Source organism: Pogoniulus pusillus, chromosome 23, assembly GCF_015220805.1.
Source record: "Pogoniulus pusillus isolate bPogPus1 chromosome 23, bPogPus1.pri, whole genome shotgun sequence".
NCBI lineage: Eukaryota > Metazoa > Chordata > Aves > Piciformes > Lybiidae > Pogoniulus > Pogoniulus pusillus.
The window spans coordinates 2,781,981-2,808,750 of NC_087286.1; the positions used below are offsets into that span (position 1 = coordinate 2,781,981).

General features: G+C 48.3%; 1 protein-coding gene across 1 annotated transcript in view; it reads left to right on the top strand.

Moving 5' to 3' along the window:
* Window positions 1-5,379: 5,379 nt before the first annotated feature.
* Window positions 5,380-26,770, top strand: part of GARS1 (glycyl-tRNA synthetase 1) — a 33,703-nt gene continuing 12,312 nt past the window's right edge. The window contains exons 1-10 of the mRNA XM_064162361.1: window positions 5,380-5,603; window positions 9,318-9,419; window positions 14,200-14,302; window positions 15,368-15,509; window positions 16,491-16,579; window positions 18,719-18,795; window positions 20,855-21,000; window positions 21,970-22,119; window positions 23,971-24,133; window positions 25,450-25,614. Of these exons, the coding sequence (XP_064018431.1) occupies window positions 5,430-5,603; window positions 9,318-9,419; window positions 14,200-14,302; window positions 15,368-15,509; window positions 16,491-16,579; window positions 18,719-18,795; window positions 20,855-21,000; window positions 21,970-22,119; window positions 23,971-24,133; window positions 25,450-25,614 (1,311 nt within the window). The 5' untranslated portion in view covers window positions 5,380-5,429. The remainder of the gene's footprint in view (window positions 5,604-9,317; window positions 9,420-14,199; window positions 14,303-15,367; window positions 15,510-16,490; window positions 16,580-18,718; window positions 18,796-20,854; window positions 21,001-21,969; window positions 22,120-23,970; window positions 24,134-25,449; window positions 25,615-26,770) is intronic.

Here is a 26,770-nt window from a genome sequence, read left to right on the forward strand (position 1 = left end):
AAACAAACACACAAAGAACACCCCCGAAAAAAATAAAATAAAAAGAAAAACACACACACACAAAAAAAAGAGGGGTGGAGGGGGAAAGAAACCAGAAAGAAACCAAAAGTGGGGGCGGAGGGAAGGAAAAGAAGGATTTGGTCTGTGACCAGCAGCAATAGAACAAGGGGACACAGTCTCAAGTTGTGCCAGGGGAGGTCTAGGCTGGATGTTAGGAGGAAGTTGTTGGCAGAGAGAGTGATTGGCATTGGAATGGGCTGCCCAGGGAGGTGGTGGAGTCTCTGTGCCTGGAGGTGTTGAAGCCAAGCCTGGCTGGGGCACTTAGTGCCATGGTCTGGTTGCCTGGCTAGGGCTGGGTGCTAGGTTGGACTGGATGAGCTTGGAGGTCTCTTCCAACCTGGCTGATTCTGTGATTCTATGATTCTTCGTCGCCCCGCATTGCGAAAGACTTGGTTTCCATAGCCAGGGCTCGGCCGCCCCTCGGCTTGGCAAAGCATCCCGGCAGGGCAAACGCCGTCCCAAGCTGCACCTCCCCGGAAGGCAGCGGGAAATGCCGGCAGGGCGGGAGGCCCCCGGCGGGGCTGCGCCGAGCCGAGCCCAGCGGAGCGGAGCGGGGGCGTGGGGCCGCCTGCCATCTAGCGGCAGCAGCGGCGAGCGGCCGCCTGCCATCTAGCGGCAGCAGCGGCGAGCGGCCGCCTGCCATCTAGCGGCAGCAGCGGCGAGCGGCCGCCTGCCATCTAGCGGCAGCAGCGGGGAGCGGCCGCCTGCCATCTAGCGGCAGCAGCGGCGAGCGGCCGCCTGCCATCTAGCGGCAGCAGCGGCGAGCGGCCGCCTGCCATCTAGCGGCAGCAGCGGCGAGCGGCCGCCTGCCATCTAGCGGCAGCAGCGGCGAGCGGCCGCCTGCCATCTAGCGGCAGCAGCGGCGAAGCGGCCGCCTGCCATCTAGCGGCAGCAGCGGCGAGCGGCCGCCTGCCATCTAGCGGCAGCAGCGGCGAGCGGCCGCCTGCCATCTAGCGGCGCCGGACCCGGGGAGCCACCCTCGCGGCACAGGCAGAGAAAAACATCCCGAAGCCAAGCCCAGGCACCCCCGCACCGGAGCGCCTTTCCCCCGTCCTCCTGCAGGCGGGGGGATCGGTGCGTGGCTGTTGTTTTCGCGGGGGGGTAAGAGCTGGGTTTGCTCCGCGGTCGTGTGCGTCGAGCCGGGAAGATGCAGCGAGACGGAGCAGAAACGGGTTTGTGATAGGAGGAGCCAGGCTGAACCGAGGAGCCATTTACTCCTTCTCTCTGGGTGTTATTTTCCCTCTCGTCCTGCACGGCTCCATTCTCCTTCCTCATAGCTCTGCGGATGAATTTTCTTCTCCTCCTCCTCCTCCCTCAAAACAAATGCCCGAAGCAAGGCTCTCCCCACCTCTCCATCCCCTCCAACCTCTGGAAGCCTACCTCTTCCTCCTGTTTTGTGGCCTCCTGTTATCATCCTGCTGTTGGCTCTGATGGGCTCCAAGGAAGGGAAGCAGGGGGGGTTCTGCCATGTTTCTGTTCTCCCTTCGATTGCCTCTTATCTCCTTACCGTCCCTCCTAGACCCTTCAAGAGGTGCTGAAACTGCTCCCAGTCCTCGTGTGAGTCCAGAGCATCGGCAGTCAGTTGTGTTCCAGAAGGTTTGTTCTCGAGGCCAGGTCTTATGGCTCAAGTTTTCTCCGTAGGTGCTATCATCCTGATGCTTGCCTTGGGGGAGAGCTACATGTCCAGCTAGATGGGAGTCAGTTGGGAGAAGGTCGTTTTGGCCCTTGTGCTGAGGTAGTCCCATCCCAGCTGGTCACAGTGCTGGGAACTAGCCACAGGTATATTTCACCAATAAGGAGAGACATTGTTTGGGTCAGCAGCGTATGCAGGGAAGGATTTTCACAGTATCACAGTATCATCAAGGTTGGAAGAGACCTCACAGATCATCAAGTCCAACCCTTTACCACAGAGCTCAAGGCCAGACCATGGCACCAAGTGCCACGTCCAATCCTGCCTTGAACAGCCCCAGGGACGGCGACTCCACCACCTCCCCGGGCAGCCCATTCCAGTGTCCAATGACTCTCTCAGGGAAGAACTTTCTCCTCACCTCCAGCCTAAATTTCCCCTGGCACAGCTTGAGGCTGTGTCCTCTTGTTCTGGTGCTGGCCACCTGAGAGAAGAGAGCAACCTCCTCCTGGCCACAAGCACCCCTCAGGTAGTTGCAGACAGCAATGAGGTCTCCCCTGAGCCTCCTCTTCTCCAGGCTAACCAATCCCAGCTCCCTCAGCCTCTCCTCGTAGGGCTGTGCTCAAGGCCTCTCCCCAGCCTCGTTGCCCTTCTCTGGACACGCTCAAGCATCTCAATGTCCCTCCTAAACTGAACACAGTACTCAAGGCCCAGAACTGAACACAGCACTCAAGGTGAGGTCTAACCAGTGCAGAGTACAGGGGCAGAATCACCTCCCTGCTCCTGCTGGCCACACCATTCCTGATGCAGGCCAGGATGCCACTGGCTCTCTTGGCCACCTGGGCACACTGCTGGCTCATGTTCAGGCAGGTATCAATCAGCACTCCCAGGTCCCTCTCTGTCTGGCTGCTCTCTGCCACTCTGACCCCAGCCTGTATCTCTGCATGGGGTTGTTGTGGCCAAAGTGCAGCACCCTGCACTTGGAGCTATTGAAGCCATCCCCTTGGACTCTGCCCATCTGTGCAGGTGGTCAAGGTCCCGCTGCAGAGCCCTTCTGCCCTCCAACCCAGCCACATCTGCCCCCAGCTTGGTGTCATCTGCACACTTGCTGATGACTGACTCCATGCCCTCATCTAGACCATCTATGAAGATGTTAAAGAGGATGGGGCCCAGCACTGATCCCTGAGGGACACCACTAGTGACAGCTGCCAGCTGGATGTGGCACCATTTGTAGAGAGGGGGAGAAAGGTTCAAGCAACCAGCCTGGCCCATCTTCATCCTCAGACGTAGCTCCACAGCGCTGCACTGGAGGACCAAGCCCACTTTGCTGTGGAGAAAGGAAGGAAATCTTGGAAGGGAAAAAAAAATGTTGATACTTGGTCCTTTGTGTTCAGCTGCCCCTGCTCACTGGGGTTTCTCATCTCCCCAAGTCCTACCCAGATTTCCTTCGTGGTCCCAGTTGGTTTGCCCTCTCCCAGCTCTTCCACATGAGCCAGTTTCTTATGGGGCTGATTCCACTGTTTTCGCATGTTAGATTGCAGAAGCTAGAAGAGGACTGCAGTCTTGATGCTCTTATCAGCACTGGATTAATTAAAAGAAAACCCAAATCAGGAATAGAGGAAAGCTCAGCTTTAACCTCACACTAGAGCAGTTTCTAAGTAGGTATGCCAGTGAAATAAAAACAGCAATTTGCAGCTAAATAAAAATAACAATTAAGCATTTGAAATACAAATTTACCATTCAGAAGAGGCAGATAAATATTCAGAAGTGTTCATTATGAGGTTGCTGCTGTCTCTCAAATAAACAGACAGGTACAAAATAGCAGCCTGAATATTCCAATTATGCCAACGTCACATCAACAAGGATGCTTCTGGTCCCAGGTGGCAGAAAGGGGTGAAGGGGAGATGAGGAGGAGGAGGATGGGCAGTGGGCAAAACGTGTGTGGGATCTAACTGATCTTAAATTTTGCTTTATGCAACTGCTGTTTGGATTCTCCTTCATGGAGCATTTAAATTCACAGTATCACAGTATCACCAAGGTTGGAAGAGACCTCACAGATCATCAAGTCCAACCCTTTACCACAGAGCTCAAGGCCAGACCATGGCACCAAGTGCCACGTCCAGTCCTGCCTTGAACAGCTCCAGGGACGGCGACTCCACCACCTCCCCGGGCAGCCCATTCCAGTGTCCAATGACTCTCTCAGGGAAGAACTTTCTCCTCACCTCCAGCCTAAATTTCCCCTGGCACAGCCTGAGGCTGTGTCCTCTTGTTCTGGTGCTGGCCACCTGAGAGAAGAGAGTAACCTCCTCCTGGCCACAACCACCCCTCAGGTAGTTGTAGACAGCAATGAGGTCTCCCCTGAGCCTCCTCTTCTCCAGGCTAACCAATCCCAGCTCCCTCAGCCTCTCCTCGTAGGGCTGTGCTCAAGGCCTCTCCCCAGCCTCGTTGCCCTTCTCTGGACACGCTCAAGCATCTCAATGTCCCTCCTAAACTGGGGGGCCCAGAACTGAACACAGCACTCAAGGTGAGGTCTAACCAGTGCAGAGTACAGGGGCAGAATCACCTCCCTGCTCCTGCTGGCCACACCATTCCTGATGCAGGCCAGGATGCCACTGGCTCTCTTGGCCACCTGGGCACACTGCTGGCTTCTCAGGGATGGGAGGCTATCTTGGGGTACCAGTGCTCCTCATGGCTCCTCTTTCTGACATGTGGTAGTCCTTTCTCCCAAGAGAGACCCACCAGAGAGCAAAGCAGGATTTGGCCTCCTGCCCTACAACCAGCCTGGAGGGGTCTGGCAGCAGGGTGCTGCAGTGCACAGGCATTGGAAGGCAGAACGTCCACCAGCGAAAAGCAAATCACTGCCAAGCACAAAAGCTACAAAGCTTTTGAAGCTGGAATGCTGCAGCTGATTGCAAAAGTAACATCCCTCCTGTGCCCCCCAGGGCTTCCCCGCCCCGCGTAGGTGGGGGAATATGGCTCAGGGACAAATGGACACTGTGTTGAGGTAGCCCAGGCGGGTGGTTGTGGTGCTGAGCCCCAGTGTGGGGCTGAAGGGGGTGTCCAGGTGCCGGCAGGCGATGGGTGTGACACTTCCCTCGGACATCTGCAGTGCTGCGGGTGACAAGTGTCACACGGGGAGCGTGGGGGCTTGAGAGCAGGTACTGATGCGCGAACAACAGCGCTGAGTCCTGGACTTGGGTTACAGCAGCCCGAGGCAACACTGCAGCCTCCGGGCCTGGCTCTGTAGCTGGAACACTGGCCAAAAAGAACCCGGGGGTGCTGTTTGGCAGCTAGCTGAAGATGAGCCAGCAGTGTGCCCGTGGGGGTGCCCGGTGGCGCTGGGGTGACGGTTGGACTCAATGATCTAGAGGCCTTTCCCGGCCGTAACGATGCCCCTAAGGCACCCCACGCACACCAGGAGCAGCGGCAGGAGCGCCCAGCCGCGGGCGGGGGGGAGGAGGAGGTGTGCGCAGGCACGGCCCGGCCCGCAGCGCGGCGTGGCGGCGCCTCCGTGCGTGTGCGTGTGTGAATGGCGCGGCCGGGCAGCGCTGCGCGCCCCCTGCCGGCACGCCGCCGCCGCCGTAGTGCGCCGTGCCGAATCTGCGCCCGCTTGCGCGCCTTGCTGGCGTCGCAGCGTTTGCTGTGCCCGTGCGGAAAGTGCGGCGTGGGGACGCGGATCGGCTTTACACCGGGCGGGATTTCATCATGCGGGGGGGGGCAGGGCGGCGCTCCGCGCCTCTCCATGCCGCTGCTGCCGCCCCGTAGCGTCCTGCCCGCCCTGCTCCGCCGCCTCCGCCGTCTCGCTTGCCCGCCCGCCGCTCCGCTTCGTTCTCGGCCCGCCCCGGCCGCGACCCCCATGGACGGTCCGCAAGCTGAGGCGCTGCTTGCGCCCTTGCGGCAGGCGGTGCGGCAGCAGGTAAACCCGGCTTGGCCCTGAGGAGCGGGTGATCTCCGGGCTGAGGGCAGCCTGGCTCAGGCGGGTGGCTGTTGAGGGGGGAAGAAACCTTCTGGGGAGGATCCACTTGAGACGGAGACATCTGAGGGGGGACACCCGGCGGGGGGGAGGACACTTGTCTGAGGAGGAGGAACATCCTCCGCGAATGACTCGCTTGAAGAGGGGGGACACCCTCCGAGGAAGACCTTAAGGAGGAGGGACACCCACTGGGGACGATCTGCTTGGCTGAGGGGAGAGCCCCGGCTTGGGGCCGGGGATGTGGCTGAGGGGTCGGGTGTGTGACAGACCCACTCGGAGCGCCTTGGCCGGGGTGTAGGGAGTTGTCCCTCCGCGAATCTTGCCGTCTTGGGTGGGTGTTTGCCCTCCCCGAGGGGTATTTCCCGTCAACCCGACAGGGCCCTGCTTGCGATCCTCTGGCCCCGTACTCTGGGGCACTGCAGCGCTTCAGCCGTGAGCCCACAGAATAGAGTCCCTGTGGCTTTGCCCGGGCTCCCCGGGGTGAAGTGTTCGCCCTTGTTTCCCCTCGGGTGGGCCGCGCTGTGCCCCAGAAGCGGCCAGGCAGGAGGTGCGGGGGCGGCAGCGTGCGGAGGTTTCCCGGAGACTGCCCTTTCCCCTGCCCTTAGCCATGGTGTGTGTCGGAGCTGGCTTGCAGAACTGAATCTCTGCGTCAGGCTACCTGGCCTTCCTCTCCTGAGCTTCATGGGGCTTGGGTGCCCAGGCTAGGGCTGGCTTTGTCATGTCTTTAAGGCCCTGTAGCTGGTTCTTCACATGTTCTTTGTAGGACAGCTTGCTTAGGTTTCCTTGTCCCATAGGGTCGTAAGATGACTTCTCTCTGGAGGTGGGTTTGGGTTAGATTTTGCTGGTGAGCTATATTCTTTGGAGTTTGCCTGATACAATGAGGGATATTAATCCCTTTGCACAGTTTCCATTTCATCATTCTTATTTGCCTTGATAGGTATCCGCCTCCCATTAGCTTGGACTACATCACATTATCTTTCCATCTTCCTCACAGATGAAACTGGTATCTTTAGATACTTCTTACCTGAGAAGGATTTGGTTGTATTTTGATTTCCTGAGTGAATCTTGATTTTGGTCCCCTTGCTGTGTACGTGACTGGCAATGGAGTCTGCCCACAGCACAGTAGAGCTCCCTTCTTGCTTTAGCAGCAAGACCCTTGCCTGTCAGTTCCCCACATGCCTCTTTTAAAGTGGCTGAATCCGTGGTCTCCTGCTTAGTTGCACACATAGCTACGTGTGTGTCCCATGTATTTGTAGATTGGTGCATGTGTTTTCCCATTAAATGAGTGGATTTATGGCCCTCTAATTATGCCAGCAGCAGCACTTCAATGAGTTTTTATTATGAATCACTGTACAGCTTAATGCTTTGGCAAGAGAGCTGCTTGTAAATAAAATTATGATCTCTAGAACTAGCCAGTTTATTTTCAGATCCTTTATCTTGGGTACTATCATTTGCTTTTAAAGTATGCATGCACCCTTTCTTGCTGGCTGCCTGTGGGATTGGAACAGGAGCGCTGGGTGCTGAGGAAAGGTTTGTGGGTGCATTTGTGTAGCTGGGACCGTGGATGTTGTGTTGTACAGCTCGCAGTAGTAATTCACTACAGCGTTTGCACAAGAAAGAAAAGGAGGCAGTAAAAAAGATTGGGGTGGTTGATACCTTCTGATGCAGAGGACGCAGGCTGTCAGCTCGTGGAGAAGCAGCTTCATTAAAGCTAAGGGACTCAACCTATGGAGAGGAAAGTGAGCGGCATATCTTCCTGCAGCAGTGCCTGATGCAATAAGCTGCCGTGTTCTAGGGGTGGATCCCTCTCTGCTTTACTGGTCTGTGGGACAAAGCTGCAGCAAAATTTGCCACATCGAGTGCTGCTGTGAACTCCTCCTTTGGGTTGGGCTCAAGGCTGTAGCTTTAATTAGATTGAGTCCTGTCAGCAAACATAATTATTTGCTTGAGTTGTGGTGTTGTGGGGTTGTTTTTCTTTGCTCTTCTTTTGTGTGTCTGAGTACTCTCTCCCTTATAGATCAGGACAAAGAGTTGCTGTACGCTGCTTTTAGATGCTCAGCAGTGAGGAGGGTGATAGCTTTGTTGCGTCAGCGCTGGCTGCTTCGCTACTGCCTTGGTGTTTTCCCACCGCCGACCTCCCTAGCTCAACAAAGGCAATTTGGACTTACTACTTTAAAAGAAAAAAAAAGAAAGACCAGATCCCTCCCTCTGCCACGTTACCCAGGAATGGCAGTGAAGTCCTCAGCCCTGGAGTGAAACTTTCATGTTATGGTATAACTAGTGAACAGGAAGGAAACAGCAGATTGGGTTTATTCTTGCAACCGGTGGGATTAGGGAGCCTGGCAGGATTCTTCTTTGTTTTCTTTGTGTGTGTTTGTTTTGATGCAGTCTTTTGGGTCTTCCTCCTTTTATTAATAAAATTAGCCTTTGAACCCTTTAGTCTCCAAAGCACTTTTAGCTTTTCTAATCTGATTACTGGATGGTAGTCTGTGTATTCTCTTCCTGGTTTCTCAGTTGCCTGTAATAGTAATGTCAGAAAAGCAGAATTTGTGACAGAGGTGATATGGAAATGTTGGAATCTCTGTCGGCTGTTTGGTTGTTGGTTTTTTTCCTCCCTCTAATGATTCTTGCATGGTGCAAGAAAAATGCTGAACTTGGAGCATCCCATTCTTGGAACATCCCACTTGAGCAGGCATTGACATCTCTCTGTTTTTTCCTCCTGTGTCAGCTCTTCTTTCCCTTTTTAGTAATTCAGGTAGACCTTTGCCCAAAGAACAGTGGAGTGAAAGGAAGACTCTTAATTAATTTCCCTCCAAAAGCAAAATGAGCATGACTTCTGAGAATCATAGTCAGAAAAGCTGCTCTTAAGTATTTAAGTCTTGAGCACTTCTCTGGAATGAAAGGGGAGAATATTTCCCACGGGCTGGAGAGAACTTTGTGGAAGCCTGACACGGTGATGGTGGTTTGACTTGGGTCAAGACCTCAGTGTAACCCCACAGCAAGGTTTTGCTGCTCTGAAATACTTAATCTTTGGGGTTCTTTTTGTGTGGAGTTTTGATTCTTTAAATTTCTCTTTAACTCCATTATTTTCTAAAGTTACTGGACAAGTTTTAAGAACAGTCAGTTTTACAGATAATGCAGTGCCTTCTTGTCTGTCTTCTCTGAGACCTTGTTCTAAGCATTTTTGTACTTGTTGGCCAGTTTTGAGCAGATACAATGGAGGAAAAGAAGTCTGAAGTAGTGCTAAGTTTTGAAGAAAAGGCAAGAGGTAGAAGGAAGAGAAGCCTTATTGTCAAAAAAGAGAGCACAGGCTGTATTAATCGACAGGGAACTACTATTTGTGTGTACTTACTCTGAAGTGGTACACACGGGAGTATATTTGCACACAGAAACTGAGTAACAGATCTGAGATTTAACCATTTAACAGTAGCATGTGTGGGGGGCTGGGTTCTCTAATGATGTCTAGTTCTGCTAACTCTCAGACACTGAAGTGTTTCTCACTTCTGCCAGCTGAAGCAGCCTCTTGAGATCTGCATGGAGAGAGACAAGGCAGGAGAAAAGCCTCCTTTTGGATTGCTGGGAGAGCTGAAAACAAGGACGTTCTCATCTATGGCATTCAAAGAAAGAACCTGAGTTTTGTGTTATGTCTCCTTCCAGGGAGAGCTGGTAAGGAAGCTGAAGGAAGAGAAAGCTCCCCAGGTGGATATCGAAAGAGCTGTAGCAGAGCTTAAAGCTCGGAAGAGAGTCCTAGAAGCAAAGGTGAGTCTGGATATTAAATTTGAGTTCCACAGTTCTGGCTCATGAGCCTTGAAAACTTGCACAGTCATAACAGGGTAGGCTGCTTGAATCACTTCTGAAATAGTTTGCAGTTTCATTCTGTATCTGTTAGGCTAATGTCTATTAGTGTCAAATCACGGTGTGTCAACAAATAAATGTGAATTGAGGTTGTTCAGCTGCAATCAGTGTATGTGTCACCAGTCCTTGTTCATTCTATAGATCTTTTTTGTGCACAGCAAGAATATATTCTGTTTAATGTAATGAGCTTCATCTTCAGACTCTTTTTGCAGCACTTAAATTCCCAGGCTGGCATAGAACATGTTTCTTTAGAAACCATTTTTTTTTGCTAGTTCAAAGAAAGCTTTTGAAGATGTCTCAAATAGCCTTAAAGAGATTAATGTATTGTATGAAATTGTGCCCTCTTTTTTAAAGATGGTTGTGCTCTGGAAAGACTTTCAGCAAATTAAATGGTGGAACACAAGTTTGTTTTGTCTCTAGATCAATAAAGTAAAAATACACTTCCTTATCCTGCAAGCTTCTCTGTCTGAAACAACAAAAGGAGACTCTTGAAGCTTGGATATAGTCAGGTGTGCAGATTCACCCAGGAAGCTGTGAGGTTCTTTGCAAATTTGTGTCACATAAAAGTGACTATAGTTGTGCTTTGGTGGTACTCTTAAAAATAAAGGAGTGTATTAATAACACAGAATCACAGAAACATGCAGGTTGGCAAAGCCCCTCAGGATCACCAGATCCAATCTAAAACCCTACTCTACAAGATTCACTTTAAGCCATATCCCGAAGCACCACATCCAAACCACCCTTAAACACATCTAGGGTGGGAGACTCCATCACCTCCCTGGGCAGCTCATTCCAGTCCCGGACCACTCTCTCCATGAAAAACTTATTCCTAATGTCCAATCTAAACTTGCCCAGTCTGAGCTTGAGGCCATTCCCCCTTGTTCTCTCTCCCATTACTTGTGAGCAGAGCTCAGCCCCAGCCTCTCCACAACATCCCTTCAGGTAGCTGTAAACAGCAATGAGGTCTCCTCTCTTTCAAACTAACCATCCCCAGCTCCCTCATTTGCTCCTCATAAGATTTATTCTCTGGGCCCTTCACCAGCTTCATTGCCCTCCTCTGGACTTGCTCCAGCACCTCCACCTCTTTCCTGTATTGCGGTGTCCGAAACTGAACACAACACTTGAGATGTGACCTCACCAAAGCTGAGTCCAAGGGGACAATCACCTCCCTGCTCCTGCTGGACACAGCATTTTTAATACAAGCCAGGATGCAGTTGGCCTTCTTGGCCACCTGGGCACACTGCTGGCTTAGCTACCTGTCTGTTAGAATCCCCAGATCCCTTTCTGCCAGGCAGTATCCAGCCACGCTGCCCCAAGCCTGTAGCATTGCTCGTGGTTGTTGTGACCCAGGTGCAGGAGCTGCCATTTGGCCTTGTTGAAACTCATCCCTTTAATGTTGGCCCATTGCTCTAGCCTATTCAGGTCCCTCTGCAGAGCCTCTCTACTGTCATTCAGATCAGCACTGCCACCTAACTTGGTGTCCTCTACAAACTTGCTGCTGACACACTCTATGCCTGAATCAAGGTCATCAATAAAGATGTGAAAAAGAAGCGGTCCCAACACAGATCCCTGAGGAACACCACTAATTCCCAGACACCAACTGGATTTAAGTCCATTGACCACCACTCTCTGGGCCCTCCTGTCCAGCCAGTGCTTTATCCAGGAGACAATGTGCTCAGCCAAGCCACGAGTAGCCAGTTTGTTCACAAGAGTTTTGTGTGGAACAGTATCAAAGGCTTTTCCAAAGTTTAGGAGTACAGTATTGACAGCCTTTCCCTTATCCAGTAGCTGGGTTATCTTCTCATAGAAGGAGATCAGGTTGATCAGGCAGGAGCTGCCCTTCATAAACCTATGCTGATTTGGCCTGATCCCCTAAATGCTACTGCTTGCAACTAACTCACTGTGAGAATAGGAGTATACCTAAGTTGAAACCAGTTGACCCTCTTTGTCAGAGCCATGTGAGGCAAGCAGTGGGTGTGCTCTGTCTGGTATTATGGCTACCTGTTTGTGTACATGTAACTAAAGTTAAAAGATGTAATTCTTACATCATCTTTAGTACAGAAAGGCACTCTGGAACCATTGAATGTAACTTGGAGTAAAGAGCCTCTAAATGTGACCCAATTCTGTTACTCAGCCATCAGAAGCTTGATGTAGAGATGTAGCAGGGCAGGTTGGGAGTCATGGTATCCCTGTGTGCCTCACCTCGCCTTTCTGCTGGTAGGATGATGCATAGGAACGTGCTTGCCAGTTACACAATTTGTGTAGGCTGGATCCCTGTCAGTGCAAGAATGACCTTGCAGATGCACCATCTGCCCTTGTGAGTGCAGCACTCTGAGTCTTTCTTGATGGTGTTCCCAGCAATGCATCATAGCCGAGATGCTGCACCTTGTGCAGAGGGCAGCAGTCTGAATGCTCGCTAGCTTTAGCAGTTGCCAGTACAGTTTCAGTCCCTGTGATTCCTACTTAAGGGTGGCAGACTGACTCTGAATTTGAAGCTTTGAATAGGGCAGAGCAGTTGAATGTTTATAATTCTTGGCTTTATGTCCTCAAACCTCATTATAAGTCAGTAAATGATTCTGCTCCTCTGCAGGGTCCTTTTTCCTCTCGAAGGCTAGCACAGGCACTTTCCTGCCTTCTACTTATGAATATATTTATGAATGGATGTCAGAAGTGACTGTTTGACTTCTGCACTAGATCATTAACTATTCTCTTTAGAGAGTGGAAGGGAACTCTACAGAATTCTTTACCTATGCCAGTTGCTCTGTTCTGCTGAGCAGAGATGGGCAGAGCTGGGCAGTGTTACTGTGTTTCTGTCCATCTCTGGGCAAGCTCATCCTTTTTGATAAGAAAGACTGTGGCAAGTGATTCTGTGTTAGGAGGCCAAGGGTGCCAAGTGGATTCTCCTTCCATGCTACAAAAGTACTGTTCTGGTGCTTGCTGTCATGTGTGCTGTCTGTCTCTTGTGCAGAGTTAGTGCTTCTCTTACATTGGTTCACAGGAGCAGCACGTACAGTGCATTTCAGTTAGACCACATTTATTTCTCTTTATAGATGTCAAAAAAAACCCAAGAAGAGTTTGAAATGTTTGTCATGTGATGCTTCTTGTTACCAAAAGGCTGCTCAAATGGACAGTGTTAGCCAATTCTTGACCTTCTTAGCTTGACTCTGCTTTAATTATCAAATTGACTTTATTAAGGAAATTTTTCAAGTCTGTTCATAGAATCATATAAAACCAGGTTGGAAGAGACCTCCAAGCTTATCCAGTCCAACCTAGCACCCAGCCCTTTCTAGTAAACCAAAGCATGGCACTAAGTGCCCCAGCCAGTCTTTTTTTGAGCACTTCCAGTAATGATGACTCCACCACCTCCCTGGGCAGCCCATTCCAATGCCAATCACTCTCTCTGACAACAACTTCCTAACAACATCCAGCCTAGACCTCCCCTGCCACAACTTGAGACTTGGTCCCCTTGTTCTGTTGCTGCTTGCCTGGCAGCAGAGCCCAACCCCACCTGGCTACAGCCTCCCTTCAGGCAGCTGCAGACAGCAGTGAGCTCTGCCCTGAGCCTCCTCTGCTGCAGGCTGTGCACCCCCAGCTCCCTGAGCCTCTTCTCACAGGGCTGTGCTCCAGGCCTCTCCCCAGCCTTGCTGCCCTTCTCTGGACACCTTCCAGCACCTCAGCATCTCTCTTGAATGGAAGAGCCCAGAACTGGACACAGCACTCCAGGGGTGGCCTGAGCAGTGCTGAGCACAGGGGCACAAGAACCTCCCTTGTCCTGCTGCCCACACTGCTCCTGAGCCAGCCCAGGATGCCATTGGCTCTGCTGCCCACCTGGGCACACTGCTGCCTCATCTTCAGCTCCTCTCTGCCAGCACCCCCAGCTCCCTCTCTGCCTGGCTGCTCTCAGCCACTCCGTGCCCAGCCTGTAGCACTGCTTGGGGTTGTTGTGACCAAAGTGCAGAACCCTGCACTTGGCCTTGTTCAGTCTCATCCCATGTTAACTTCACTCATGGAGCTAGTTGCAAAAATCATGGGTTTTCAGGTAAAAGAGCAAGTCTGCTGTAAGGGTTCCATGGAAGCTAGTCAGGGCATTTCCCTGTGACTGAGTTTTTTGACTACAGTGGGACATATTTGGCAAAACCTACATTTTGCTAGCTGATGCTCTTCATAAAAGTAAGTAGCTAAATACACACCTTTGGCAGAGCACAAGGATGGTGATGATCATGATCATGTTTATAATATTCATAGTTGAAATTCTTTAATGTGATGAGCACTGTTGAAACCTTCACTTGTGCCAAGAGTTACATGTTTATAGTCCGAGCTGCTCACTTCAAGCTGTTTATAGTCAGGGAAATAGGTCAGAAGAATTGCTTTGGAAACTGGCATTTCATTCCAGTGATTGTAAAGAAGGCTGTGGATAACCAGCTCAGGCTTAGCTGTCTGAATGTTAGGGCAGATGAGTCCACCTCAGGTGTGTAAAATGCTGCATTTCCCAACGATCATGTTGGTAATTGACCACTTGAATCAGAGTGTGACTGTTCCTCTTTGGAAAATGAGTGTGTTGGCAGAATACCTGTGCTTCAAAATGGCCTTTACAGGCTTTTCACTCACAGTGGTGAGTGGAGAGTATTTCTCCTCCTGCCACAAATGGGAGCTGTTAACTGGTTATGTTTTTCTTGAATTGCAGGAGTTAGCCTTACAGCCCAAAGATGACATCGTGGACAGAGCTAAGATGGAAGACACCCTAAAAAGGAGGTTTTTCTATGATCAAGCCTTTTCTATTTATGGAGGTATGGATGTGAAGAAATTGGCATTATAATCCCTTTAGGCTAATGTTCTGCTCTTTCTGGCTGTGTGAAGTGCTGTATCCTTGCAGTGTATCAGTGCAACATAAAAGAAATGTTTTGAAGTTGCCTTTAAACTTCCCTGCTTTTGTCTGTAAGCCTTTCAGAAGTCCCCCCTTTCTAAAGTCTTATTTGGGGCTCAGATTTTGTCTTTAGCTCTCTGAATGTAAATGAGTGGACTTCAGTGTGCGTGTTCTGAGCGTTGCCTTCTAGAAGATGGTTTCTTTGCAGAGGGTGGTAGGGTGTTTTGGTATTGATCAGCTTATTTCCTCATAGTCATTCTAGCTGAACTTTCCTTGGCAAGATAGTGCTCAGTAGTACCATGAACTTTAGAACCTGTCACCTAGGGAACTTTGTCAATGAACTTTGCTACGGGTGAACGAATGTGACTGTTAAACCTCTTCAGATAGCTGGTTTGAGCATCTCGAGGGGCAGCATAGTGCCTGTGTGGTTACTGCTCTCTCACTAAAGCAAACCCTCTTTGTTCTTTTATTGCCTTGTTCTTCCTTTTTTTGTCCATATGCCAAAACTGGTGATTGGCAAATAACCTTCTGATACAGACAATGCCATACTGCTTTGGCTCATGCATTATCACTTCTGTATTCAGATTCCTCCTTCAAATAGGTTACTCCTGCAAAGCCCTCCACAAAGTACAGTCCCTTGGTGGAGGGAGTGTAGCTGTTGGTTGCTGGCATTTATCAGTTTCAGCTTCTACCACTCTGTGACACACTAGCGTGCTCTGCAGCTGAACTGCATCAGGTAGTGTACAGGGCAGGATCTTTGTAAGTGCTTTACACAGTTTGCTTTCAGATTTTATGTCATGGTCTTTGCATAAAAACATCTTTCAAGTGAGCCACATCCCACATTCTGTTTAGCACAGGGCAGCTGATGCTCAGAAAATGATCTCTGACTTAAACCAGCTGCTGGAAATTGAGAAGGGAGGACATTACCCCCAGGCAAGGCAGGTTCATACCATCTCACACATGGTTTTGTACCATTTTCTCTTTGCAGGTGTCAGTGGTCTATATGACTTTGGGCCTGTGGGGTGTGCTTTGAAGAACAACATCATCCAAGCATGGAGGCAGCACTTTATACAGGAAGAGCAAATCCTGGAGATCGACTGTACCATGCTCACACCAGAGCCAGTTCTGAAGTAAACATGAATCTTTTTTTCTGCAACATGTAATTTCAGGTTATAGTTGCTTTTTTTATAACAGTCTTCTGTAAAATTACCTTCAGGGACCCTGAGATTTAATACCTTGTTACAGTAGAAAATAATTAGGTGTCCAGTGCACAGCTCAGTGTGATGAGCTGTTGTTCCATAAATCAGAGCAGTGGGACTTGTGTCTGAAAGTCTAACATCTTGGTGTCTCCTATCAGGCTCATTAGGTAAGAAATTGCCATTGCCCCTTCCCCTAAAAGATAAGGCAAGGAAAAGGATGAAGGTGACTTGGCTAAATCTGGGACATGTGGGTCCCAGATTTCGGAGAGAAGCCAGGTGGCTGGAGCATCCTTCCCCCCTCTGTGGAGGGACAGCAATATGCAGTGTGTTAATTTAGCTCTGAATTCAAATGGTGCTTCTCTAGCCCTGGGGATTGAAGACCTGATTTTATCCACAGACTAGGTAGAGGGACCATCTTCCACAGTGAGAGCCTAGTTCAGACTGTGGACCCTGTCACCTCTGTGTGTCTCTGCTAAGACTACCTACAGGTTTGCTAAATATGTCAGGAGCTTGGGTGGAGAGCCTGAGCTGGGTCAACTGCTTTACTTTGTGTGGGTCACAGCACAGGAGACAGAAGCTTTCACAGATCACTGGTATAAAATAGTGGGTGTTGGTCCACCTGAACTCCTGGTACTCCTCACAACCATATCTGTGTCTTGCTTCAGTTCTTAAAGGCACCTAGTGTCATCTTAGTGACACATCCTAACATCTGGATGTTGAGCTGTCTGGCAGATTTTGTGAGCTGATTGTGCTGCTTCCTGTGAATCTGTTGACTGCAAGGACTGAGCCTGCAGTTTGGGCACAGCATTTGAAGGACTTCTCTTTGATAATGGTGTGCCCACTGGGATCACAGCATACCTGGGGCTGTCCAGTGGCAGCTTTCATGTTCCTCTTTTATGTCATTTCTTCTAGGACTTCTGGTCACGTAGACAAGTTTGCTGACTTCATGGTGAAGGATGTGAAGAATGGGGAATGTTTTCGTGCTGATCACCTCTTAAAAGGTTTGTTTTTTTTTTTCCAAGGCTAGGCTAGATTTCTTGCAGTGCTACAAAACATGGGAAAAAAGTATCTTTCTCAGGGAAGGTCAGTTGGTGTAGCCATTCTTTCATGCTTTTCCTTCCTCAGTTATAGCATTCCAAAGATCCCAAAAGTTCCCACTTAATGTCGTGTTCATGTTAAAATGAAGTGCAAGATCTCTGGTGAAAACAGAGTTGAGTCCCTTTTCATAAAACCCTGTGTCATCAGGTGAGAAAGATGACTGTTGACAAGGTCTTGTAATGACAGCACAAGGGGCAATGGGTTTAAACTGGCAGAGGGGAGACTGAAACTAGGCGTTAGGAAAGGGTTCTTTGCAGTGAAGGTGATGAGACACTGGCACAGGTTGCCTAGGGAGGTCGTGGAGCACAGAATCACCCAGTGTGATCAAAGATCAAAGATCACACTGGGTGATTCTGTGCTCCACGACCTCCCTGGAGGTGTTGAAGACCAGATTGGATGAGTCCTTGAGCGACCTGTTCTAGTAAGAAGTGTCCCTGCCTATGTCCCTTCCAACCTAAACCATTCTGCAATTCTATGATTCTATGAGTTTGGGAAGTTACTTCCAACAAATTGAGCATGTAAGTGACTTTACTCAGATGGGCAAAGGGAACTTATTATTGTGCTTGGGTTTTTTTATCACTACACTCTCTGATAGAGTCCCTCCTCATCTTTCTTACAGATCCCTTTCAAGTACTGGAAAGCTGCTAGAAGGTCTTCCCAAAAGAGGAAACTTCCCTCTCAGAAGGAGTTTCCTTAACCCAGTAGCAGAGGACATGTCTCTGTATTGTGTAGCATTTAGCTTTGACATAGCTGGTGGTGACCTTCTTGTGGCCTTCCAGCACCTGAAAGGGTCCTACAAAAAAGCTGGTGAGGGACTTTTTAGGCTGAATTCTGGGAAGTTACTTCCAACAAATTGAGCATGTGAGTGACCTGTTCTAGTGGGAGGTGTCCCTGCCTATGGTGGGAGGTTGGGACTGGATCATCATTGAGGTCCCTAAACCATTCTATGATTCTGCTGTTGTCTAAGCTGACAACTGCCTGTATTACAAGTTTTTTGTTCTCTGCTATGGTCTGGTTTTATTTTTCTTGATTTTCATTTGCTGTTTTTGCTCAGAAATGAGAATTGTAATGATGGCATGAGAGGACAAAGCCTGCTTTCCTTACACAGGGCAAATTGCTGACTTGCATATAGCTTAGAACTCAGCTGGCTTTTGGCAATGTTAGAGATTTCAGGGATTTCTTAGGTTTTCAGAATCCTCATATATTTTTTTAGTTATTGATTAAAATTTGTTTAAAAAAACAAAGATCATTTGGAGGAACCTTAGAAATAAAAGCTATTTGAGAACTTCTTAATGTACAGCTCCACTGTGAGATGAAGGATTGTTCCACTCTAGGTTTAAGTGAGTTGTCTTCTCTTTTAGCCTTCTCCTTGGAAGTAGACTATGTAGACAATCTCTTGTCATTAAAATTGGTTTAATAATACTAATTTTTGTTTTTAAAGTTCAAAAGAAGCCCACCCAACCTCTGATCATTTTGCACACAGAACAGGATCACAGAGAGTTGTGTCTGTGTCTCTTCTTGCCAGCCCACAGTTACTGCACTCCAGAATCAGATGGCTTTATCAAATGGGAGAGGGAGTACTTGGCATCACTGTCTGCCTTTGGATCCTGTGGAGGATGTTGTGCTTTAAATTGAAATGCAGTCTAAATAACCCTACTGTACCAGCTCAGTACATGCCTCTGGGTGCAGTTGGATAAAATCAGCCTGGCTGGCTTGAGATCAGACATTGCTGTTAATTTCCAGTGCATATAGACAGAAAATAAGGAGAAAATAAGGAGAGCTATCATTTGTGTTTAGAGGAATGGGGGTTGGAAAGAACTAGGTAGAGACCTGTTTTCCCTGTGGCACACGAGTTCAGCAGACAGGTGCAGCTCCTCAGCTGTTGATCAGCATTGACTGGTGATGTGAATGGCATTAGCCTAGTAGACAGTAGCAAGGTCGACATGCACTTAAGCTCAAGCTGGAGGATCCTTCTGGTTTGTCAAGCTTCAGATTGGGGTCATTGATGAGAGTTTACACTCACTACAGATTTTTGCTCACAGCTCACCTGCAAAAGCTGATGTCTGACAAGAAGTGCACAGCAGAGAAAAAGGCAGAGATGGAAAATGTTCTAACACAGGTGGGTGTCTGCGTGGGGAGGTGAAGGCTTTGGGGACGTGTCTGTAAGAAAGTGCAGAGACTGTGTCTCTGTGGTGCTCAGAAGTCTACCTCAGGGATACATGTTGGGTTGGACATACTTCTAAATACTGAAAGCTTCCCTGCTGTGTCTCTGAAGGTGCTCAGAAGTCTACCTGAGGGATACATGTTGGGTTGGGCATACTCCTATATACTGAAAACTTCCCTTCTGTGTCTCTGAAGATGCTCAGAAGTCTATCTCAGGGATACATGTTGGGTTGGACATACTCCTATATACTGAAAACTTCCCTTCTGTGTCTCTGAAGATGCTCAGAAGTCTATCTCAGGGATACATGTTGGGTTGGACATACTCCTATATACTGAAAACTTCCCTGCTGTGTCTCTGAAGATGCTCAGAAGTCTACCTCAGGGATACATGTTGGGTTGGACACACTCCTAAATATTGAAACCTTACTTGTTAACACACAGTGCAGACTTGCTGGTTAATCACATCTCCCCCCCTGCTGTTCCGAAGAACTATTGCTATTATATTGGTCCCTTGAGTGTTGGATGGGTAGGGCTGAAGCTCTGTGCTTGGAGCTGATGTGCTCTGTTCCACTTCACTCCCTGGCAAAAAGCCTGGTTTTGCTGAGTCTCCCCTTGGTAAATCCCTCACTGTGAGATTATGATAGAAAGGATTGGAGATGGGTGAGAAGTCTTGTCAGGGTTTTTTTTTGTATCACCTAAGCACTGAGTTGGTACATTCTAAAGTTCTCTGGGCTTTGCAGGACTTGAGATTTGTTCCACTGTCTCTAGTACCCCACACAGATTTTTGTTTATCCTGAGAACAGTTGGTGCTCCAGACTGACATTCCTGAGCAGCTGTGCAGACATTTGCCTTTATTTTTTCATTTGTTTTTCCTACTTTGGTATTTGTTCTCAAGACTTCTAGGGTAAATGCTTCCAGAGCCACGCACAGAATGCATGTTTCCTTCCAGAAAGATCCAACTTTTGTCCAGTGTGTTGCATCACTGAGCAGCTGTCATTGGATTTTCCACACTACAACACTGAGCTTTGGCCATCCTTTGGGGGAATCTCTCTGTTAATGAACCTGCGTTAAAACCAATATTAGTTCCTCCTGTCCTTTGGGGGAATCTCTCTATTAAAAAACCTTTTTTGTCTTCTGTCTTCAGTTTTCTCTCCTACATGAAGGATCGTGACAGTTGATGCTAGAAGCAACTCCTTTATTTTAGCCTTGAGTGTTAAGTTATTGCTGTACTGTTCAGTGTAGATCCTTAAGTCTAGAAGCTGTATTTAAATGTAGATATGCCAAAGGCTAATACACAAATGCACAAAACAATGCCAGAACTTGTGGCTCATTGCAGTTGGATTTGTGATTCTCCTGCTTGATTCCCACTTTCCAGGGAAAAGAGAGGGTAGAGGCCTGGAAGGGGCTGACGTTAGCCCACTTCTGGAAGGGTCCACTCATTGACAGACTGTTTTGAGATCAAATGGAGAATCTTTCAGCAAGAAGCCCTGTGCTGTGGAACTAAAATGCAGAAATGCTCTAAAAGAGCATAGGATGCATAGCTTGAATATCATATTTCATGCATCATAAGAAAGAGAATTGAATGGAAACAAAGCCCTGCAGAGATTTTAGCTTTCTTTGTCGTTGCTGTATTTTTTTCCTTCCCAACACACTGCTCCTCATGTTGCAGCTGAAACTGTTCAAAAGAAGCTACTGGTGGGTGTTGATGCAGTCCCAGTGACTTGCTTTACACCCACTCTTAGGCTCAGTGCTTGCATTTCCATCTAGACTTCAGGCTTCCTGTGGTATGACTGAGTCTTGGACCTGTGTTACTTAAATGGGTTGGTGGATGTGCAGTCTGGTTTTATACTGTTGGTTCAAACTTCAGCTTGCTTGAAAATTTAGGTTAAAAGGGAATGTTTTGGGCAAGTGATTCAGAGCTGTGCATTGTGCTCAGTGAAGGATGAAGAGGAGATGAATTCATTCCTGTTACCTTGTCTAGTAATGAAAACAATTCTCCTGTGTTTTGATATTAGTTGGACAATTATGGCCAGCAAGAGCTTGCAGACCTTTTTGTGAACTACAACGTGAAGTCACCTATCACTGGGAACGACCTGTCCCCTCCTGTTTCTTTCAATCTGATGTTCAAGACCTCCATTGGGCCTGGAGGAAACATGCCTGGGTAGGTACTGATCTCATTCTTTCCTCCTCATAGATTGCTTAGAATAAAAATGAAGTCTCAGCAGATTTGAATAATCAGTTTCTTCTTGACTAGCCTTTCGCCTGCCTTTCAGTCCCGGTGTTCTCTGGCATGTTAGTATTTCTTGTACTCTTGGTGAAGGGTAGGAGAAACAAGGAGCTTTGCAGAGTCATGGAAACACTTGAAGCAATGTAGATCACAGTTAGACCCTTGCTCTTTGGAGATGTTTCCATAAAAGCAAATTAATGCTGAGTCCCCAGTTGTCTGTGCCTCTGTGGTTACAGAGAATCGGTTTCAGTGTTCCTGTTTCGTGGTGAAGTTACTTAGCAGGGTGATCCAGTTGTAAAGTCTTCTGCTAGGTGGTGTAGTTAGTGTGTGAGAATGTAGAGGCTGCTGTCTGAATTGAGGTCTCCAAAACTATTATGTCCATTAAGAATCAAGAATATGATTCTTTCATTTGGTCTGGGATGGGATCAGAGATATATCTTGTGTAGTATGCAAAGTAGTCTGTGTGGGTGGTGTCCTCTGTGGAGGCCTCAAGACACTGTGAAGGTTGCAAGGGCCTTACCTTAAAGCCACTTCATAGTTCGTGTACCAGCAGAGCCACAGTCATGGTTTGCCTGCACAGAGGCAAGAAGGGTGCATTCTCTGAGACCTCCTTGGTGCCACTGGCCAATATATTTTACTCAAAGACCTTTTCCTATGCCATGCTTGCATCTCTAAAGCAGCCAAGTCCTCAAATTTACTTCTGGGAATAACTGTGTTTGCTGTGTTTGGGCTCCAGCTGATGTTCATTTGTTTGTTTTTCCCTTCAATCTACTGCTTCATTGTTTTGTGCTTGCAGTAGGAAGACATGAGAATAAAGTTTCATAGTAATGGTGGTTTTGTTTTCTCACTGTTTTCCCCTCCTTTTTGTCTTCCCGATTTTTCCTCTCTTCTATCTCCTTTCAGCTATCTGAGGCCAGAAACTGCCCAGGGAATATTCCTCAACTTCAAACGTCTTCTGGAGTTTAACCAAGGCAAACTGCCCTTTGCTGCTGCCCAGATTGGAAATTCCTTCAGGAATGAGATCTCACCCCGCTCCGGCCTTATCAGAGTGAGGTACTGCACATTTCCCCTCGGAACAGAAGGCTGCCTGGGAGCAGGCAGCACCTCCCTTTCGCTCCTCTCTTTGTACATGAGTGTTTCACTCCAGTGCTTTCTCCCAGAGGGCTCCTGATAATGTCTCCGTTAGAGCTTGGGGTTCAAGGGTGAGCTGATTTAACTTTTCAGCTACAGGATTCTGCCTGGCTGGGGAGACATGGGATCTCTGCAATAGCTGCTGCTTCAGAAACACCTGCATTAACCTTTTACTAGCAAAATTTGGCTTCCATCATAATCTAAACAAGTCATACTGAAGGTAGCTGTGTCCTCCACAGGACGTGCAGCTTTGCTTCTTCGTGGTCACCTGATTTACTTCAAACCTGGAATCTGGAATCAAAACGTGATTGACTCTGCAGCACTACTTCCTTATCTTGGCTCTGCAACTTATTACAGAAGGAAGTTGTGAGATAACCTGAATTAGGGCATGTGTTTGTGTCCCAAGATCAGTCAAGCAGGAAAGCTCAGGGTTACTTAGAATTACTTTCAAAGCTTTCTGTCTCAGGATAAAAGCAACTACTGCATTTCATTAAGCACAACTTCTGTGTTTTAACTGAGGTTATGAAGTCTCTTCAGTCTAATTTGGAGCAAGAGCTCTCGTGCAGTAAGTGTAGTTCTGCCATACACACGGGCAGAATGTGCTGTAAACTTGGCCATTAGTCAATATGGTGCTACAAATGTCACAGTGAGGCAGCAACTCCTTTAGCACTAAGAGAACCCTTTGGAACTTCCTCTGTACTCCTTTCTTGCTCACCTGGAAATGAGAACTTCTTTTATTGGAAGACTTCTCTCATTGAAAGGCTGTTTCACACAAGTATAAGTTATACACTTGTGGAACCTTTACTGGAGACTGTTATGCTATGATAGCAAATTACAACCTGCTGCCTGTGATTTACAATTAATGATTGCTGTCTACAACTGCTGTCTACAACTCCCTGAGGGGAGGCTGTAGCCAGGTGGGGTTGGGCTCTTCTCCCAGACAACCAGCAACAGAACAAGGGGACACAGTCTCAAGTTGTGCCAGGGGAAGTGTAGGGTGGATGTTGTTAGGAAGTTGTTGGCAGAGAGAGTGATTGGCATTGGAATGGGCTGCCCAGGGAGGTGGTGGAGTCGCTGTTGCTGGAGGTGTTGAAGCCAAGCCTGGCTGGGGCACTTAGTGCCATGGTCTAGTCGACTGGATAGGGCTAGGTGATGGGTTGGACTGGATGATCTTGGAGGTCTCTTCCAACCTGCTTGGTTCTATGATTCTGTGATTCCCTAGAGCTTTATAAAGGTTCTGGATAACAAGCTAATTCAATATACAGTGGTTTCAAGGCTGCGAATGAGCACATGAGTATAAATGTGTTTAAAGACAACTTCTTAAAGCAGAATGTCTGTTGCTAAATGGAGCAGTGTCATTATCCTCAAGAAATTGCCTCATCTGCTATTTTGGGCCCCTCCAACACAAGTTAAGGCCACTGAATGGTTCGGTGGGTTACTCTTCATTGACCCTGTAGCAGTATGGGTGTCACAGCCATCTGGAAAAACTAGAGGGAACCTCTGGAATCGTTTCCAGAGGTGATGTTCTCTGCTCTGAAGCACAGAGAGGATAGCCACAGCCTAACCATGGAGAAATCTCTACATGAATTTGTAGAAAGCTTTACTAGGAATTTGAAGATGAAATTAAATCCACTGTTGAGACTGGTTCATGTTCCAGTCATATGCTAAGTTTTTAAACTGCTGACTTGCTTGTGAGAGGTTAGAGCAGAATCAGTTTTTATGTGTGGCTAACATGTAGAATATTTTCTATGTGATTGGTTGTGTTTCCTTTAGGGAATTCACCATGGCAGAAATTGAGCACTTTGTGGATCCCAGTGAGAAAAATCACCCCAAGTTTCAGAATGTGGCAGATCTCAACATCCTGCTGTACTCCTCCAAGGCCCAGGTCAGCGGGCAGTCTGCCCATGTAATGCGGCTGGGAGATGCTGTCCAACAGGTAACCTTCCTCTTCTGAGCACATGGAGCTTGCTCATCTGAATATTGTTCTGGAGGCTGAAGTGCAAACTGTTGTCTTGGTGCCAGCTTGGGTTTGCTTCCGAGTTTAGGGGTCAGTGAATCGGTGTGAGGAGATCCCAGCCTGGCCCTTACAAGAAGTAGTGAAACGCTGTGAGTGGTGCTGGGATGGTGGTTGGAGGTTAAGCTTCATGCTTAGGTAATGTGATGGTTTGGGTGTTCCCTGCCTCCCCACTCTTATGAAATCACCCAGGCTAGACTCAGCTGAGTTGGAAACTAGAGTGCAGCTTTGTATTTACAGCTTAGCACAAGATACAAACAGATAGTGACAGTATCTACAGCTATAGACAGAAATAGACAAGTTAAAAAGGCAATACAGAAACACAGCAGCCCTCCCAGAAACCAGAGCCCCCAGGAGGGGCTCCCAGCCACACTTCCACCTCCTTTCCACCCCTCTACCTTATCCCAGACTTTGCCTTACATTCAAGGTGAGTTTGAAGAAATGGCCGGGGGTGTAAGAAGCAGAAGGATTACTTTGACAGCAGGTTAGGGAAAGAAGTGCAGGCAGCCAGAGCCAGAGAGCAACTCTGTTATCTATGTTTGTGTTCCTGTTTTTATCCACCTCAGCAAGCCTATGAGTGCAGTAGACATCACCATTGTTTCCTTTTCACAGCCTATCATCTAATTCCTCTCACTAAAATATCCCAGCTAGGCTCAAACTAGCACAGGTAATGGGAGAGGATCAGTAAGAGGAAAGCAATAGCAATATCCACCAAAAGCTCAGCAGTGAACTGGGAATCCAGTGCTCAGCTGCTGATCCCCACCAGTATGTGACTTACACATTGGAGTTGCACTACTCAATAGTCCATTCAGGCAGATGATGAATGAATAGGTTCACCCATCCCCTCCACTCCATCTCCCCAAAATCTCAAACCACTGCAACACTACCCTGCTATTGTGGGGTCCTGTGGTGATTCCCATGCACCATTGTGATACCAGTGACCACACTGTGGCACACAGCAAGATATTTCAGGTAGGTCATCTTTAGAGGCAGCTGGTGGTGAATTCTGGAGTAACAATGAGTTACTCTTTTGTTCAGGTCACGTTACTGCCAGTGGCACTAAGTGGGTTTGAAATTGAGGGGAGAGACAGTACTTTATCACAGGCAGCTGCAAGAAGTTGTCTAATGTGTCAGGTTGTTTGCATAAGTACAATGAATGATGACTTTGCTTCCTTAGGAATGAATGTCTGTGTTTGTTGGGGCTTTTTTGTTTATCCTCCTGCTTTTTCCCTTTCCAGGGTGTGATCAATAACTCCGTTCTCGGTTACTTCATTGGCAGAATCTACCTCTTCCTCACAAAGGTCGGTGTATCCCCAGAGAAGCTGCGCTTCCGACAGCATATGGAGAATGAGATGGCTCATTATGCCTGTGACTGCTGGGATGCAGAGTCCAAAACATCCTATGTAAGTGGCAGAGTGAAACAGCAAGTGGCACTCACCGTCAGATCTGCTTGTAGTGCAGGAAGAGCCTTTGCCTGATTTCTTCGGTTTCAGAACTAGGGCTGTGAGTTTGCTCCTTATGCCCAGTCCCACATCGGTATGAACACACTGCAGTGGAAATAGGATAGAATAGAATCAACCAGGCTGGAAGAGAGCTTCAAGCTCATCCAGTCCAACCTAGCACCCAGCCCTGACCAATCCACCAGACCATGGCACTAAGTGCCCCAGCCAGGCTTTTTTTGAACACCCCCAGGGATGGCTACTCCACCACCTCCCTGGGCAGCCCATTCCAATGCCAATCACTCTCTCTGTGAAGAACTTCCTCCTAACATCCAGCCTAGACTTCCCCTGGCACAGCTTGAGACTGTGTCCCCTTGTTCTGTTGGTGGTTGCCTGGGAGAAGAGGCCACCCCCCACCTGGCTACAATGTCCCTTCGGGTAGTTGTAGAGTAGTTGTAGACAGCAGTGGGGTCCCCCCTGAGCTTCCTCTTCTCCAGGCTAAACAACCCCAGCTCCCTCAACCTCTCCTCATAGGGTTTGTGTTCCAGGCCTTTCCCCAGCTTTGTCACCCTTCTCTGGAGGTGTTATTCCAGGGCAGAATCCTTCCTGCTTAAATGCTTGCTCTTCCTTCCCCACTTCCAGGCTGTGAGAAATCAGTTCACTCCTGCCAGTTTAGGCAGCTGGTGCTGGGAGAAAAATTTCCCAAGGATTTTTTTTATCTTCCTGCTGAGTGATTCAAAGCTTTTCAGCTCAGGCCTTGTTGAGTGCTTTGTTTTTCTCTTGCATTGTTGGATGCATTGTGAAAAATGTGTCATTTTTATTCTCTCAGGAAAACCAGCAGTAGGTAGTTAAGGGCAAAGCTCATTTTTAGATATTCTTGGAGATCCTTCAGCCACTTCAGTCAGTCTCAGCCAAGGATATCAGTGGGAGTAATAGTTCCAAGAAAATGCCTTTGGAGACATAGTGACTAGATGATGTTGATTGTGAAGTTATTCCTCTCTTCAAGGGTGCAGAATCTACTTTTTGGGTTGAATCTGACATAAAAGAAAATGTTACTTCATTATTTTTCCTTTGTGTGTAGTGAAACAACTGTTCTTTGCCTGGTTAGACTGTCTGAGGA